Source organism: Bombina bombina, chromosome 5 (genome assembly GCF_027579735.1).
Source record: "Bombina bombina isolate aBomBom1 chromosome 5, aBomBom1.pri, whole genome shotgun sequence".
Classification (NCBI taxonomy): Eukaryota; Metazoa; Chordata; class Amphibia; order Anura; family Bombinatoridae; genus Bombina; species Bombina bombina.
In genome coordinates this window covers 916242379-916261498 of record NC_069503.1, presented here as the reverse complement: position 1 = coordinate 916261498, position 19120 = coordinate 916242379, and the positions used below count along the sequence as shown (strand labels likewise).

At 40.0% G+C, this 19120-nt stretch overlaps 1 protein-coding gene across 1 annotated transcript in view; it reads left to right on the top strand.

Annotated features, from left to right (window-relative positions):
• LOC128660961 (cytochrome P450 7B1) overlaps positions 1–12022 on the top strand; it is a 484560-nt gene extending 472538 nt beyond the window's left edge. The window contains exon 6 of the mRNA XM_053715075.1: positions 10313–12022. Coding sequence (XP_053571050.1) covers positions 10313–10603 — 291 coding nt within the window. The 3' untranslated portion in view covers positions 10604–12022. The remainder of the gene's footprint in view (positions 1–10312) is intronic.
• The last annotated feature ends 7098 nt before the right edge of the window (positions 12023–19120 follow it).

Sequence of the window (19120 nt, the reverse complement as noted above, 5' to 3'; positions counted from 1 at the left end):
TCCTCATTAGAAAGAACAGATTTCCTGTAGGAACCCTTATCCCTGAACACTTGAAGCAACATCATCACAATTATTGACCTCACTCCATGCCGCTAGTGCTTGGCAAAGCACATAATTTAGAGGGACCTCTAGCCACTTCTCAATAGGCTTCTGCAGCAACAAAATTTGCGTCAGACTCATTGAAGTTGCCCTCCTCACTGTGCATGTAAAGAGGATGGCACCCTTTCATCTGCATCTCCTGCACTAAAGGAGTTACATTTCAATATTCACTACTGTAATGACCCTGTAAAGCTTTATTCAGCACCCCTCCATCTAGCAACATCACTGCATGTAAATATAACTTTAATTGTATTGCCCTTCAGAAAATTATTTGAAAGTTACACTTAACTTTGTGTTAAAAAAGTTGCATTATACATTGGCCTAAATTCAATTAAACTTGTTTGTGAAACAGACCAGCAAGTGGCAAGTTCAACTCTATTAAAATCAATTTAACTGCTTCTATCTTGCAAATGTTAACTTCCCATTTCATGGGACAATTCCCAGTCTATCAAGGATAACAACATTGCAAAAATGTTTTAAAATATTAAAGGGACTGTCTAGTCCAAAATAAACTTCCATGATTCAGATAGGGCATGTCATTTTAAACAATTTTCCAATTTACTTTTATCACCAATTTTGCTTTGTTCTCTTGGTATTCTTAGTTGAAAGCTAAACCTAGGAGGTTCATATGTTAATTTCTTAGACCTTGAAGGCTGCCTCTTTCAGAATGCATTTTAACAGTTTTTCACCACTAGAGGGTGTTAGTTCATGTGTGTCATATAGATAACATTGAGCTCACGCACGTGGAGTTACCTGGGAGCCAGCACTGATTGGCTAAAATGCAAGTCTGTCAAAAGAACTGAAATAAAGGGGCAGTCTGCAGAGGCTTAGATACAAGATAATCACAGAGGTAAAAAGTTTATTAATATAACTGTGTTGGTTTTGTAAAACTGGGGAATGGATTATCTATCCTTTAAAGCAATACAAATTCTGGTGTAGACTGTCCCTTTAATACAAACTAAACAAAAAACAGGCAACCACATCAGCTAACCTAGCAGGACACTACCGCAAGTTGAGATACATAAGGAACGTTCACCGTCAATCAGCTAGAAAGAGGAGTCTCATTGAATTTCTAATATAGGATTTCCCTTTATGTTCTTAAAGCCAGTGGCGTATTTAGGCTTTGTGCTGCCATAGGCACTCAAAAGTCTAGTGCCCCCCCTATGGTTTAGGCCTTTTTTGGCTATAATATTTTTGGCTCAGGGAATAATGTTATTTTGTTTCCCATGGCATTTTCAAATTAACTGTTAACCAGGGCTAAAAAAACTTTTGCATATACAAGGAGTGCAGAATTATTAGGCAAATGAGTATTTTGACCACATCATCCTCTTTATGCATGTTGTCTTACTCCAAGCTGTATAGGCTCGAAAGCCTACTACCAATTAAGCATATTAGGTGATGTGCATCTCTGTAATGAGAAGGGGTGTGGTCTAATGACATCAACACCCTATATCAGGGAGTGCATAATTATTAGGCAACTTCCTTTCCTTTGGCAAAATGGGTCAAAAGAAGGACTTGACAGGCTCAGAAAAGTCAAAAATAGTGAGATATCTTGCAGAGGGATGCAGCACTCTTAAAATTGCAAAGCTTCTGAAGCGTGATCATCGAACAATCAAGCGTTTCATTCAAAATAGTCAACAGGGTCGCAAGAAGCGTGTGGAAAAACCAAGGCGCAAAATAACTGCCCATGAACTGAGAAAAGTCAAGCGTGCAGCTGCCAAGATGCCACTTGCCATAAGTTTGGCCATATTTCAGAGCTGCAACATCACTGGAGTGCCCAAAAGCACAAGGTGTGCAATACTCAGAGACATGGCCAAGGTAAGAAAGGCTGAAAGACGACCACCACTGAACAAGACACACAAGCTGAAATGTCAAGACTGGGCCAAGAAATATCTCAAGACTGATTTTTCTAAGGTTTTATGGACTGATGAAATGAGAGTGAGTCTTGATGGGCCAGATGGATGGGCCCGTGGCTGGATTGGTAAAGGGCAGAGAGCTCCAGTCCGACTCAGACGCCAGCAAGGTGGAGGTGGAGTACTGGTTTGGGCTGGTATCATCAAAGATGAGCTTGTGGGGCCTTTTCGGGTTGAGGATGGAGTCAAGCTCAACTCCCAGTCCTACTGCCAGTTTCTGAAAGACACCTTCTTCAAGCAGTGGTACAGGAAGAAGTCTGCATCCTTCAAGAAAAACATGATTTTCATGCAGGACAATGCTCCATCACACGCATCCAAGTACTCCACAGCGTGGCTGGCAAGAAAGGGTATAAAAGAAGAAAATCTAATGACATGGCCTCCTTGTTCACCTGATCTGAACCCCATTGAGAACCTGTGGTCCATCATCAAATGTGAGATTTACAAGGAGGGAAAACAGTACACCTCTCTGAACAGTTTCTGGGAGGCTGTGGTTGCTGCGGCACGCAATGTTGATGGTGAACAGATCAAAACACTGACAGAATCCATGGATGGCAGGCTTTTGAGTGTCCTTGCAAAGAAAGGTGGCTATATTGGTCACTGATTTGTTTTTGTTTTGTTTTTGAATGTCAGAAATGTATATTTGTGAATGTTGAGATGTTATATTGGTTTCACTGGTAAAAATAAATAATTGAAATGGGTATATATTTGTTTTTTGTTAAGTTGCCTAATAATTATGCACAGTAATAGTCACCTGCACACACAGATATCCCCCTAAAATAGCTATAACTAAAAACAAACTAAAAACTACTTCCAAAACTTTTCAGCTTTGATATTAATGAGTTTTTTGGGTTCATTGAGAACATGGTTGTTGTTCAATAATAAAATTAATCCTCAAAAATACAACTTGCCTAATAATTCTGCACTCCCTGTACAAAGGCACACACAAACACATACACACACACAGATACATACACACACACACAGATACATACACACACAGATGCACACACACACAGATACATACACACACAGATACATACACACAAACACATACATACACACACAAACACATACATACACACACAAACACATACATACACACAAACACATACACACACACAAACACATACACACACACAAACACATACACACACAGATACATACACACAGATACATACACACACAGAGTTATTCACATACACACGGTCACATGAGCACACATACACAGACACACATATTGATCTATTGCTGCAATATTTCTTGAAATCATATTGCCCCAAACACAATACTAAGTCCTGAAAGCCAACAGAACTAAAGTCAATAGCTAGCTAAATAAATAAAAGGTTCAGAGTTACCTCTAAACTGTTAGCTCCATGGGCACTCTTATTATACCCCCCCCCCCTAGAATGTAAGCTACTTGGAAAACAATCTCCCATTAAATACCTTTATAAAACTTCTAAAATAACTTTAAGCTTCTTGCAAAAATAGCCACACAAAAAATGCTCGCCCCATCCAGTTTGCTGCCCTAGGCAAGTGCCTTGTTTGCCTAGGTCAAAATACGCCCCTGCTTCAAGTCTAAAATAAAATTTGTTCTTTTATATTATGACTGCCCAAAATATGGCCCAAGAGCCACATCCAGCATTCCAATGTTTTTTTGTGCTCAGTTTCACAGACATCATTATTTTTTAGCCAAAAAAAGCATTTCCATGCTTCTCATTAGGAGCCTTTTTTTTTCCCAAAAATTCATCAGTATGGAAACATACCAGACAGACTTTTTTTCTGTTTTTTGAGCATTATGTTTGACATTTATTAAGCTAAGGATGGGAAAAGTTGTTAAATTGGGAACATGTCTGCCCAAGCTCTTGTGGACGTTATGCTTACAAAAGAGCCCTACTGTGCAATCTTATTAGAGCAGGAACTGTCAGTCACAGAGACCTTGCAGTCAGGAGTGATTTTGATCCATCTCTGAGGTGGTGGACGAGTTAGGAACCAGCAGTTGCATTAGCAAGCCTGTTACGTAAAGGCACCAAAGCTTTCTAAATGGAGCCCTGTAGTGTACATGCTTGTTCTTCACATCCAGAGCCTCTCTTAATAAAATAAACAGCCCTCAAGCTAAAATTTGCCTTTGCAAATTTAAATATTCTTTGAGGGACCTCCTCATGAGACTTCTTATATAATTTTGCCAGATCAGAGGGCTTTAGAGAATCCGGTCCTAGGTGATTCAAGATGTGTATTTGTATCCATTTTTTTAATAGTATATATTGTTAAATTAATTCATAGGAACATATTCCATATGTATTTTTCTTCTTAAATGGAAAGAGTTCACAGCTGCATTCATTACTTTTGGGAGATAAGAACCTGGCCACCAGGAGGAGGCAAAGACAACCCAGCCAAAGGCTTAAATACTCCTCCCACTCCCTTCATCCCCCAGTCATTCTTTGCCTTTTGTCCCAGGAGGTTGGCAGAGAAGTGTCAGAATTTTTAATTTTTGTTTTTTGTCTCTTATGGAGGGTAGTACTCTTTGGCATGGGACTGGAGTTTTAAGTAGTCCTGCCAGACTCTCAGTAAGGGCTTGAATGAAAGTTAGAGTCCAGAGATACAAGAAGAGTCTTTCTGCGAAACCATCCCAACTCAGATTAACAGCTCCTGAAGCAATCAGCATTGTCGAACTTCGCTCTGCTGCCTGCTTTCTTCTCTCAAGTCCATGACGGAGGCGATGCTACTATCCGTCACACTTGAAAGGCCATGCTCCTGTTCCCCAGCGTAGATTCCGGTAAGATCATTTCATTTTACTTTATTCATCAATGTACTGTAATGTGAATGTTTTCCCTAGAGGCTAACCACCTTGCGGGTCTAACTTATCATAAGGATCTCAGTGAGTATCTTGGAATCGAGGGTTAATATCTCCTGAGGGGGCTTATTGGACAGGGGGGTTTATAATCATGTCTGTTATGTAATTTAACCTGCTTATGTGTGATGTTTATAGGCTTGTGGTTTGGAATATTGAGGCTTTTGGAAGTGTCGCTGCCTTTTGGTTGGGCACACTTTTTTGGACTGTACGGTTCACCTTGTGTTCGGGCGTGGTTACCTTCCGTTTTCCTCCCCCCACGTGGTGGAGGGTTGGAGGGCTTAACGCCCCTTACCGCAGTTGAGCGGTTTGGCCTTCATTTTTAGGCCTCTGGATTTGTCCTTTTGGGCTTGATCCAATAGCTTGTACATGATAGCTGTTTAGCATGCGGAAGGTTTGCAGTTTGAAACCAGATGCAGCTCTTGACACCTTGCTGGTGTATGCGTAAGCTGTTTATAGTGTATCTAGATGCATCTCTTACTCTTTGATGTGTACTGTCGGTCTGAGTTATAAGAGACCTTTGGGTCTTCTTCCATTGTCTCCGGGTGAGTTGGATCTCCTTTTAGGGATCTGTGTTTCAGGGTGATGGTTGATCCCTGCAGGGACTTTGTTTTGCTCTGGGTTTTCCGGAGCTGGGTAGGCTTAGTGCCTTTCTCTTCCTTGTGTCCTCTGCTTGTGCGGAGGGGATAGAGAGACTAGTCCTGCTAGTAGGATTTTTTTTTACCTTGAGGTATCCCTTGGTTGTCCTGAGGCACTGAGAAGTATCTTCATACAACTTCTAGCCTTGCTCCTTGGAGCATTGGACTTTAGCTAGGGGTGGTTCTTTCCTTTGGTAAGGGGATTTCAAATTCTTCTTGCTATCTGGATTCTCTGGATATGCATCCATACCCTTGTGTCTGTTTTTTTGGCCAGTTGGGGAGCTTAGTTCTAGGGTAAGATTTGCCTGAACTATTAGGTGCCCGGACCTTTCTCCCTGAGACTTCTGGTTGCTGAAGCTTTGCTTGGCCTTTTTCCTGACGGAGTCTTGGCTGGTTTTGGAATCTTGGATCTCAGGGCTGGTCGGGAACTTAGGCTATGTCCTTGCTCCATCTACCTAACCTGGTCATGGTTGGCCAGGTTTTCGGAGTATTTTTTACTCTTTGCCACAGTGTAGCCCATGTCATAGGGTGGTTAGCCATGTGGCTTGAACCTCAAGGGTGGTTGGTTCATACCCAGGTGCTGGCGCTAGATGTCCAATTTCTGGTTCGCCTTAGGGTTGCATTCCCCTGGTCAGCTTGCCAGTGTTCCCGTGGATACCCTGTTCTGTAGGCGAATGGGTTGGCTGTGCCTCGGCTTGGCAAGGTATTTGTAGGGGGGTCCTTTTCTAGGACATCTGTGTTGAGAATTTCTCTTCCCATTAGCCAGTGACTTCGGACCTTGAGGACAGTTGTTGCCCCTCCGGCATCATCCCTTTTCTTTAGGGGATATTCTCCTCCCTATGGAGATAGAGTCCTGGCTTCAGGCTTCTCCTGGATGGGAGACAGAAAGGTGGGATTGGTTCTCCCTGGGGTCTTGCTGGCTCCAAACAGACTTGTTGGGCCTTTATTTTGATAGATCCTTAGGTCTATGGCCTTGTTGTCCGTTTTCAGAGTCAGGTTGTACTTCTGCTCTGTGGGGATGGCTGTGCTATCCTTACACTTGTTCCTGTACCTGTTTTGGGATTCTTTTGTTCCCCTGTCTTGGATCCCTGAGACTGGGTTGGTGCAGCTGGGTGTGGGTCTGCAGGTCAGGATGGCCGAGCAGTCTAAGGCGCTACATTCAGGTCGCAGTCTCCTCTGGATGTGTGAGCCTTGTTGAGTCTATCCTGTCTTAGTCTGCTAGGGTATAGATTTTTCTTTCAACTTGTTCCATTGATTTCAGAAGAGGGTTTACTCTTCCTTCGGGTTCTGAGTATATACTCTCCTTCTCTGGAGGCCTCGATTGAGATTTTGTGTCCCCCTTTTTAGGGACCTGTGTGTAGGTCCGGCGACTTAGGTTGCCTAAAGCGTGCCCTCTGTCTGGGGGTTGCTTTTGCGGTCTGTTTCTTACTTGACTGCTTCTTCTTCCTCGCAAGTACCCTCTGTGTCGTCCTGTTATAGACTCTGTTTTCTCAAACTTTTTTACCTGGGTGTATCACACACTTTTTTATGGTCGAATACTTTGGTATTCTATGGTCAGACACTGGGAGGACTTTGCCTCTTCAGTTCTATTCCGTGCTTGCAGGATGTTGGAGAGACGTCTGTTCTGTCTCTGTGCCCGGTCTAATCTCGGGTTTCACTTGGTATAGGCGTGGCCTCCTTTTTGGGTCCCTTTGGGTCTCTGTGAGCTGTGCTCACTCATGGAGGTGTTTTTTTTTTTGTATTAGGGGACCTTTTGGTTTCCTTGGTTCTCCTTTGCCTTGTTCCCTGGGGGGTTTGGCTGGTGTCTCCTTCATTTGGGGAGATGAGCGGTGGAGGACTGTTTGTTCGGCGACAGTGTCTCCTGGAGGACTGTTGGCTCAGTTGAGTCCATTTGCAGTCTCTAGTTTGGCTTCTGGACTGACTGTGAGTCAGTGTCATTGGGGCTTTTCCTCTTACAATTTTCTCGGCTTCGGACGAAGCAGGGTTTTTTATTGGGTAGAGGTTCAGGCCTGGTGCCCTCAGTATGGGCTGCCTATTGTTCCCTCCCGTCTTGGCATTCAGTGTCCTCTATAGCTTGGTTATTGTTTTCCCAAAAGTAATGAATGCAGCTGTGGACTCTTTCCATTTAAGACGAAAAACGTAAATGATGCTTACCTGATAATTTCCTTTTCTTCTGATGGAAAGAGTCCACAGATGGGGCATCCTTATTATTCTTCTGGCACCTTTCACCCTGGTATTTCTTTTACTGCTCCTTGTTCCTCGGCAGAATGACTGGGGGATGAGGGGAGTGGGAGGAGTATTTAAGCCTTTGGCTGGGTTGTCTTTGCCTCCTCCTGGTGGCCAGGTTCTTATTTCCCAAAAGTAATGAATGCAGCTGTGGACTCTTTCCATCAAAAGAAAAGGAAATTATCAGGTAAGCATAATTTATGTTTTTTAACTATAATTGTATTTTTAGTCTGATTATAATTTGGGGCTTTATTTTTAGCAGATGAGAGAGTGATATGTGGCCCCCGGACAATCCCTCCTTACAAAAAACTTAAGGTTACTCTGCATTAACCATAGTATGCAACAAATGAACTATAAATGTATAATGGTAAACACAGCATCTTAATCTTTGCATTTATGTAATATTAGTTGTGTATAAACGTTGTTCTTTTTTGTTACATTTTCGATTTGTTTTGAGGCATCATTTTGTTACTTATATGATGACTTATTTATTTGTTTTGTGTTTATTAGTATAATTTGGATCTATCTATAGTGTTCATTGTATATATTTTTTATTAAAACATACCTTTTAAAATTTGCCCTCTTATATATATATATATATATTAATATCCAGCTTTTAAAGTGGATATAAATTTTGATGCTAATGTGCCCGGTTTTTAAAAATTTGATTAAAAACAGGGGCACTTTAATTCATCAAAATTTACATTTTACTCGTGTTGTGAAAAAACACCTACCTTTTAATCTTGACAGCCGCTACAGCTTCCTCCGCCCATCACAAAGCCTCTTCCTGGGTCTAAAATGTGGAATCTGGCTTCCTCCAATCATGGCTTTGAATCAGACACTTATTCCTCCAGGGGGGAAGCCGTGATTGGAGGATGACCAATCCATCATTTCTGACGTCAGAAATGGCTCTGCGACGCCCGGGGGAAGCTGGAGCGGCTGTCAAGTTTAAAAGGTAAGTATTTTTTCACAACGAGTGAAATGTAAATTTTGATGAATTAAAGTGCCCCTGTTTTTAATCAAATTTTTAAAAAACGGGCACTTTAGCATAAAAATTTCCATTCACTTTAACACACATTTTCTAAACCTCCCAAGGTGTCTGTGACTCCATTTTTTTTCATAATCCCTTCATGAATTAGAAATGGCTGATGACTTTTTATGAGATACTTTACTAGCAGAAGACAGAATTCTACATAATGAGTTAATTTATTTGAAGGTTATCCTTTAATTTGATATAAAACATGTTCTTTCAAATCCATTTTCGGGACCAATTCCTAGGTCAATTTGCAAAATTATTTTAACTCAACGCACATGTCTACTCTTATGTGAATTTTTAATTTGGCTGAAATTTCAGATTTATTTGCATGCCTCTCTAAGTTACAATACAGGCAACCGCTACCTTCTATATAATGTTGCCTTTCTCATTTTGGCGTATTGTAAATGGAACGGGTGTAATGCGTTGGGTAGCAGAGAATTATCAACAGCCTTATAGCCAAGTGATCAACTATAATGTGCCCAGTGTATAACTTTCTGGCAATGCACAATTTTAATCTAATTAAAAATAGCATTTAAAGGGACGGTAAACACCTTGAGATTTTTGTCTAAAACCTTATAGTTATGCATAATGAAACAACTATGCAAGATAATTTCATTGTTTGTTTTGCCCCTTTTTATGAAGTTTCGTTTTGAAAATTTAAAAATTTCTAACCTTAAGAACTTGAAATGCACTCAGCTGACTTCTCAAGGCTAACCCTCCAACATATGTCTCCCTTATTGGCTTTAACTAATAACAACTGCAAAACTGGGTGCTTTATAATGACAATATGAAATTGGCTATCCTTGTTGCCTGAGGATTAAATCCCAGATTGGCTGCTCCAAAAAAGGCAAATGGTGGGTGGAATTTGGCTCTTGAAAACAATTGCTGTAAAAACTGTGTTAATTTGTTTTAAAAATGTTTAGACTTGGCTAATATGTTATTTTATACCACCACAGCAGAAAAGTCTTGTAATTAGGTGTTTTTACTGTCCCTTTAAGTCCCATGCTGTTTTAAAGTCAAGAATACTCTGTAATTTACAAATCCACAGATTCAGAGGAATGACTAAGGGCTGTGTCTCGAAAAGTTGCTTATTCCTTTTCCTTATTCTTGTTATATAGCGTGGTCCATGCAGTGACCATTTAGCCAGCACATCCTTGAATTCATTACACGAGTTCAGGATCAGTTGGAAATTTGATGAATATATAATTCATCATAAACTATTTTTTTGTTGTTTTTTTGTGTTTAATTCATAGACCAATGAGAGTTCAGGTGCACTTCACTGTCAAGGTTATACATATGCAGTTTGCTATATATTTTTATATCTAGTTCTCATTTAAATAGAGTAAAATTTAGTCAAATTCTTTAAAATATTTAGCAGTTTATACCTGAATTATTATTCGTGCACAATTATGCATTTTTTACTAGAATAACATTTCATTTAAATGTCTTTAATTTTGAATTTAAAACTTTATTATGTAGCATATGCTGTTTGCTTTTTAAACTTTATTAGTTCTGTTACATTATATTGATTTTAGGTTTTGTTATTTTACAGGAGTTCAAGTTTGATCGTTTTGTAGAAGATGGAAAAGAGAAAAATACTTTCTACAAAAATGGCAAAAAGCTCAAGTATTTTCTAATGCCTTTTGGCTCTGGAGTCAGCAAATGTCCTGGTCGTTTCTTTGCAGTTAATGAAATAAAACAGTTTCTTGCTGTATTAGTAATGCATGTAGATATGGAAGTAGTTGAAACAAAACCCATCAGCTATGATAATAGTCGTGCAGGGCTTGGAATTCTTTTGCCTAGCTCTGATATTGAGTTTCGGTTTAAACCAAGAAACAAATAAAAGTGTAGCATCAACTGGTTCCATTAAGAATGTTCTTGATAGACCACAGTAAATAGATCTTTAACAAGTCTTCCAATCGAGTTACTGGAAAACTGAAAATGAGTTTGTCTGATGAGGGCAGTGACATCTTACTCATTTATCTTAGAAAAAATAGGAACAAATATTTCAACATTTTCAGATATAATTACTTTGAGTGCAAAAATAAAATGAAAGGTATTTTAGCATGATCTTTTCATAAAGTGAATGTGGCTTTGATGCGATAAATGCAATCTAAAATATGTGAGTCTAATCAAATCCATCAAAAAGAGCTATGCAAAATACTTAAAGGGACAGTCTTTTATTGTTCAAAAAGATAGAATATCCCTTTATTACCCATTCCCCAGTTTTTCATAACCAACCTGGTTAAATTAATATAATTTTTACACCTGTATCTCAGCCTCTGCTATTTCAGTTCCTTTGACAGACTTGCAATTTAACCAATCCATGGGAGTGAACACAATGTTTTCTATATGGTACACATAAACTAGCACTGTCTATCTGTGAAAAACTGTCAAAATGCACTGAGATAAGAAGGCTTAGAAATTGGCATATGAGCCTACATAGGTTTAACTTTCAACAATGAATACCAAAAGAACAAAGCAAATGGAAAGTTTTTTTTAAAATTCCATGCCCTATCTGAATCATGAAAGTTTAATTTGACTAGACTGTCCCTTTAACACAGCTTTTTAAGGGGTTTCTAAATTTGAGGTCATTCAAATCCATTGGAAATCTATCAGAACAACCAGCCATTGTATATTTTTGCGTGTCCCCCAATTATTGTGAAAATCCCTTGAAAAACCTATTTCTTATTGGCTTTTGTCCATTTACCAAATTCTAGCACAACATACTCTAATGGATTAAAAAGTTGGAGTTTAGAGTTGCGCCCTAAAAATAATCTTAAGGCCGAAGGTTAGAATTTTGTTTAATTTAAAAGTTAAAAATCATATAAGAAACCTCACTTGAGGTATATGGAGAAAAAAAACTATTCAAAAAAAATATATTAAAAAATATATATATATATATATATATGAAAATTCACAATGCAACCTAGCAGTTAATCCATTAAATGAGTATTAATTGAATTTTAAAAAGATATTTAATACAATGAATTTTTAATAGAACATACAAAACAAAACATATGAGACAATATACTTTTTAACGAACAGTTGTAGCCACAACTTCAATAGGATATTTTTAACCTGTAATATTCTCAACAAATAATGTGGAATAGACAGCAAGTTTTTTTTTAAAAACTTCTTTGCCTATATGTTTCAGGTTCATAAAAGGTTCAATATTAATTTTTAAAATACGTTAAAAATTCCAAAATATCCGTAAAAAGTCTCATTAATAAAGTGCAATGGCGCTGAGTCAGTAAAGAAACTTTGTTGTATTTTTATTTGTAGCAAATTCTTGCACTACCACAGTAGAAAACTCACTTACGATCAACAGGGAACAAACAATTATTAAATTATTTAGAAAAGAGAACAAGGTAAATAATCAGGGGAAAGTAAAAAAGAATTACACCCCAGAATCGAGAAATGTAGACAATAACAATATGAGAAGAGAAAGAATAGATTATAGCAACAATGAAGGATATCAGACAAGAAGGAGTACTGAAGGATATAAAAATAACTACAGTAAAGGTCCTTATTGGCAGAATAGGAGAAACCCAACAGCATGGGAGAATAATAATAATCATCAATATCAATATAATGAAAGAGATCATAATAAAAGGAATATGTACAAACAGAACACATATCAAAACTACACACCTAGAAGAGATTACTCAGAAAATAGACCCTATTATGGAAATTATGTACATCAGGAATCACACTATAATTCAGAAAGCATAAATAGCAACAGACAAAGAATGCCAAATCATTTTGATAGAAATAGAACCAATTATAGGAACTATGAAGAGAACAATTACAGACATTATGAAGGGAACAGACACTATGAAAATAGGAATCTACCAGATAGAGAAAATATAACCTTAACTAATAGATTTAAACCCTTAGAAAATCAGAGAACTACTGATAATGGTGACTGTGTCTTATGTGTTTACTTGGTTCCCACTTTCAGAATAATGCTCAATATCTTCATATTCCTTTTCTCTTGTAAGGTGTATCCAGTCCACGGATCATCCATTACTTGTGGGATATTCTCATTCCCAACAGGAAGTTGCAAGAGGACACCCAGAGCAGAGCTGTAATATAGCTCCTCCCCTAACTGTCATAGCCAGTCATTCTCTTGCAACTCTCAACTAGAAAGGACGTTGTAGGAGAGAGTGGTTAAATATAGCTAGTTTATTTTCTTCAATCAAAAGTTTGTTATTTTTAAATAGTACCGGAGTTGTGCTATTTTATCTCAGGCAGTAAATAGAAGAAGAATCTGCCTGAGGTTTCTATGATCTTAGCAGGTTGTAACTAAGATCCATTGCTGTTCTCACATGTCTGAGGGGATTACACAGATGAGGTAACTTCAGCGAGAGAATGGCGTGCAGTTTATTCTGCTATCAGGTATGTGCAGTTATAATTTTTCCTAGAGATGGAAAACACTAGAAAATGCTGCTGATACCAGATTAATGTAAGTTAAGCCTGAATACAGTGATTTAATAAAGACTGGTATCATGCTTACTCCCAGGGGTAATACCCTTATGATATTGCAATATAAAACGTTTGCTGGCATGTTTAATCATTTTTATATATGCTTTGGTGATAAAACTTTATTGGGCCTAGTTTTTTCCACATGGCTGGCTTACATTTTGACTAGAAACCTGAGGCTTTCCACTGTTGTAGCATAAAAAGTTACAGTTGGTGCACTTAAAATTACAAACTGTGACATCCAGCTTCCCTCAAAGGCCCTCTGAATGCTATAGGACATCTCTAAAGGGCCCAAAGGCTTTCCAAAGTCGTTTATTGGGGAAGGTAGGGCCACAGCTTGCTGTGGCAGTTGGTTGTGACTGTTAAAAAACGTCTTTCGTTTTTTTGATCCGTTTTTTGAACTAAGGGGTTAATCATCCATTTGCAAGTGGGTGCAATGCTCTGTTAGCCTATTATACACACTGTAAAAATTTCGTTTGATTTACTGCATTTTTTCACTGTTTTTCAAATTCTGACAAAATTTGTTTCTCTTAAAGGCACAGTACCGTTTTTTATATTTGCTTGTTAACTTGATTTAAAGTGTTTTCCAAGCTTGCTAGTCTCATTGCTATTCTGTTTAAACATGTCTGACATAGAAGAAACTCCTTGTTTATTATGTTTAAAAGCCATGGTGGAACCCCCTCTTAGAATGTGTACCAAATGTACTGATTTCATTTTATGCAATAAAGATCATTTTCTGTCTTTAAAAAAATTATCACCAGAGGAATCTGACGAGGGGGAAGTTATGCCGTCTAACTTTCCCCACGTGTCAGACCCTTTGACTCCCGCTTAAGGGACTCACGCTCAAATGGCGCCAAGTACATCTAGGGCGCCCATAGCGTATACTTTACAAGACATGGCGGCAGTCATGGATAATACACTGTCAGCGGTATTAGCCAGACTACCTGAACTTAGAGGTAAGCGAGATAGCTCTGGGGTGAGACAAAATGCAGAGCATACTGACGCTTTAAGAACCATGTCTGATACTGCCTCACAATATGCAGAAGCTGAGGAAAGAGAGCTTCAGTCAGTGGGTGATGTTAATGACTCAGGAAAGATACCTGATTCTAATATTTCTGCATTTAAATTTAAGCTTGAACACCTCCGCGTGTTGCTTAGGGAGGTTTTAGCTGCTCTGAATGACTGTGATACCATTGCAGTGCCAGAGAAATTGTGTAGACTGGATAAATACTATGCAGTGCCGGTGTGTACTGATGTTTTTCCAAATACCTAAAAGGTTTACAGAATTTATTAATAAGGAATGGGATAGACCAGGTGTGCCGTTCCCTTCCCCTCCTATTTTTAGAAAAATGTTTCCAATAGACGCCACCACACGGGACTTATGGCAGACAGTCCCTAAGGTGGAGGGAGCAGTTTCTACTCTAGTAAAGCGTTCTACTATCCCTGTCGAGGACAGTTGTGCTTTTTTTTTTTTTTTTTTTTTTTTTTTTAGATCCAATGGATAAAAAGTTAGAGGTTACCTTAAGAAAATATTTATTCAACAAGATTTTATCCTACAGCCCCTTGCATGCATTGCCCCTGTCACTGCTTCGGCGTACTGGTTTGAGTCTCTGGAAGAGGCTTTACAGGTAGCGACTCCATTGGATGACATACTTGGCAAACTTAGAGCACTTAAGCTAGCCAATTCTTTTATTCTGATGCCATTGTTCATTTGACTAAACTAACGGCTAAGAATTCTGGTTTTGCTATACAGGCGCGCAGAGCGCTATGGCTTAGATCATGGTCAGCTGACGTGACTTCAAAATCTAAGCTACTTAACATTCCCTTCAAGGGGCAGACCATATTCGGGCCTGGTTTGAAGGAGATTATTGCTGATATCACTGGAGGAAAAGGTCATGCCCTTCCTCAGGACAGGTCCAAATCTAGGGCGAAACAGTCTAATTTTCGTGCTTTTCGAAACTTCAAGGCAGGTGCGGCATCAACGTCCTCTAATGCTAAACAAGAGGGAACTTTTGCTCAATCCAAGACAGTCTGGAGACCAATCCAGACCTGGAAGAAAGGTAAGCAGGCCAAAAAGCCTGCTGCTGCCTCTAAGACAACATGAAGGAACGGCCCCCTAACCGGTAAGGGATATAGTAGGGGGCAGACTTTCACTCTTCGCCCAGGCGTGGGCAAGAGATGTTCAGGATCCCTGGGCGTTGGAAATTATATCCCAGGGATATCTCCTGGACTTAAAAGCTTCCCCCCCAAAAAGGGAGATTTCACCTTTCACAATTATCTGCAAACCAGATAAAGAGAGAGGCATTCTTACACTGTGTACGAGACCTCCTAGTTATGGGAGTGATCCATCCAGTTCCAAAAGAGGAACAGGGACAGGGTTTTTACTCAAATCTGTTTGTGGTTCCCAAAAAAGAGGGAACCTTCAGACCAATTTTGGATCTAAAGATCTTGAACAAATTCCTCAAAGTTCCATCATTCAAGATGGAAACTATTCGTACCATCCTACTAATGATCCAGGAGGGTCAATATATGACTACAGTGGATCTAAAGGATGCTTATCTTCACATTCCGATACACAAAGATCATCATCGGTTTCTCAGGTTTGCCTTTCTAGACAGGCATTACCAGTTTGTAGCTCTTCCCTTTGGATTAGCTACAGTCCCAAGAATCTTTACAAAGGTTCTAGGGTCGCTTCTGGCGGTCCTAAGGCCGCGGGGCATAGCAGTAGCCCGTTATTTAGATGACATCCTGATACAGGCGTCAAACTTCCAAATTGCCATGTCTCATACGGACGTAGTACTGGCATTTCTGAGGTCGCATGGGTGGAAAGTGAACGAGGAAAAGAGTTCTCTATCCCCACTCACAAGAGTTTCCTTTCTAGGGACTCTGATAGATTCTGTAGAAATGAAAATTTACCTGACGGAGTCCAGGTTATCAAAGCTTCTAAATTCCTGCCGGGTTCTTCATTCCATTCCGCGCCCTTCGGTGGCTCAGTGTATGGAAGTAATCAGCTTAATGGTAGCGGCAATGGACATAGTGCCGTTTGCACGCTTACATCTCAGACCACTGCAACTATGCATGCTCAGTCAGTGGAACGGGGATTACACAGATTTGTCCCCTCAACTGAATCTGGTTTGGACAATTGTAACAACAGATGCCAGCCTTCTAGGTTGGGGTGCAATCTGGAATTCCCTGAAGGCTCAGGGATCATGGACTCAGGAGGAGTCTCTCCTTCCAATAAATATTCTGGAACTAAGAGCGATATTCAATGCTCTTCAGGCTTGGCCTCAGTTAGCAACTCTGAGGTACATCAGATTTCAGTCGGACAACATCACGACTGTAGCTTACATCAACCATCAAGGGGGAACAAGAAGTTCCCTAGCGATGTTAGAAGTTTCAAAAATAATTCGCTGGGCAGAGATTCACTCTTGCCACCTATCAGCTATCCATATCCCAGGTGTAGAGAACTGGGAGGCGGATTTTCTAAGTCGTCAGACTTTTTATCCGGGAGAGTGGGAACTCCATCCGGAGGTTTTTGCACAACTGATTCATCGTTGGGGCAAACCAGAACTGGATCTCATGGCGTCTCGCCAGAACGCCAAGCTTCCATGTTACGGATCCAGGTCCAGGGATCCCAAGGCGACACTGATAGATGCTCTAGCAGCGCCCTGGTATTTCAACCTGGCTTATGTGTTTCCACCGTTTCCTCTGCTCCCTCGACTGATTGCCAAGATCAAGCAAGAGAGAGCATCGGTGATTCTGATAGCACCTGCGTGGCCACGCAGGACCTGGTATGCAGATCTAGTGGACATGTCATCCTTCCCACCATGGTCTCTACCTCTGAGACATGACCTTCTACTTCAGGGTCCTTTCAACCATCCAAATCTAATTTCTCTGAGGCTGACTGCCTGGAGATTGAACGCTTGATTTTATCAAAGCGTGGCTTCTCCGAGTCAGTTATTGATACCTTAATACAGGCACGAAAGCCTGTCACCAGGAAAATTTAACATAAGATATGGCGTAAATATCTTTATTGGTGTGAATCCAAGGGTTACTCATGGAGTAAGGTCAGGATTCCCAGGATATTATCTTTTCTCCAAGAAGGTTTGGAAAAAGGATTGTCAGCTAGTTCCTTAAAGGGACAGATTTCTGCTCTGTCTATTCTTTTGCACAAGCGTCTGGCAGATGTTCCAGACGTTCAGGCATTTTGTCAGGCTTTAGTTAGAATCAAGCCTGTGTTTAAACCTGTTGCTCCACCATGGAGCTTAAATTTGGTTCTTAAGGTTCTTCAAAGAGTTCCGTTTGAACCTCTTCATTCCATAGATATCAAACTTTTATCTTGGAAAGTTCTTTTTTTTTTGGTAGCTATTTCCTCGGCTCGTAGAGTCTCTGAGCTAACTGCCTTATAATGTGATTCTCCTTATCTGATTTTTCATACGGATAAGGTAGTCCTGCGTACCAAACCTGGGTTCTTACCTAAGGTGGTATCTAACACGAATATCAATCAAGAGATTGTTGTTCCATCCTTGTGTCCTAATCCTTCTTCGAAGAAGGAAAGTCTATTACACAATCTGGACGTGGTCCGTGCTTTAAAGTTTTACTTACAAGCTACTAAAGATTTTCGTCAAACATCTGCTTTGTTTGTTGTCTACTCTGGACGGAGGAGAGGTCAAAAGGCTTCGGCAACCTCTCTTTCTTTTTGGCTAAGAATCATAATCTGCTTAGCCTATGAGACTGCTGGACAGCAGCCTCCTGAAAGGATTACAGCTAATTCCACTAGAGCTGTGGCTTCCACTTGGGCCTTTAAAAATGAGGCTTCTGTTGAACAGATTTGCAAGGCGGAGACTTGGTCTTCGCTTCATACTTTTTCAAAATTTTACAAATTTGATACTTTTGCTTCTTCGGAGGCTATATTTGGGAGAAAGGTTTTACAGACAGTGGTTCCTTCCATTTAAGTACCTGCCTTGTCCCTCCCTTCATCCGTGTACTTTAGCTTTGGTATTGGTATCCCACAAGTAATGGATGATCCGTGGACTGGATACACCTTACAAGAGAAAACACAATTTATGCTTACCTGATAAATTTATTTCTCTTGTGGTGTATCCAGTCCACGGCCCGCCCTGTCATTTTAAGGCAGGTAATTTTTAAATTTAAACTACAGTAACCACTGCACCCTATGGTTCCTCCTTTCTCAGCTTGTTTTCGTTCGAATGACTGGCTATGACAGTTAGGGGAGGAGCTATATTACAGCTCTGCTGTGGGTGTCCTCTTGCAACTTCCTGTTGGGAATGAGAATATCCCACAAGTAATGGATGATCCGTGGACTGGATACACCACAAGAGAAATAAATTTATCAGGTAAGCATAAATTGTGTTTTTGCTACCTCTTGTCTCTACAACAAACTACATTACTCTCTTACTCCTTTTCTCTCTCCACCTGCACTGTTCATTAGCCCATCTCTCTTATACTCACCTTACTTTTGTACTCACAAACTCTACTTATTCCTAAATACTCTCTCTCCCCCCTGCACTTCAGTTAAACAACAGTCTCATTACTGCAAATCTGCTTCTCATCTCATGTCACTCTCCCTCTTTCTCATACTAGCTGCTGGCGACATCTCCCCTAATCCTGGTCCCTCACAACCTCCTAACCTTTCACATCCTTGTGTGCCTTTCAATAGACTTCATAAACTAAACTCTGGTAACCTTAATCGCATTCCTCTTACATCTAAAAACCCCTCCCCCTTCACTTGTGCACTCTGGAACTCTCGCTCTGTTTGCAACAAGCTAACTTCTATCCATGATCTCTTTATCTCCCACTCTCTTAACCTTCTGGCTCTTACAGAAACCTGGCTCTCTACCTCAGACACAGCATC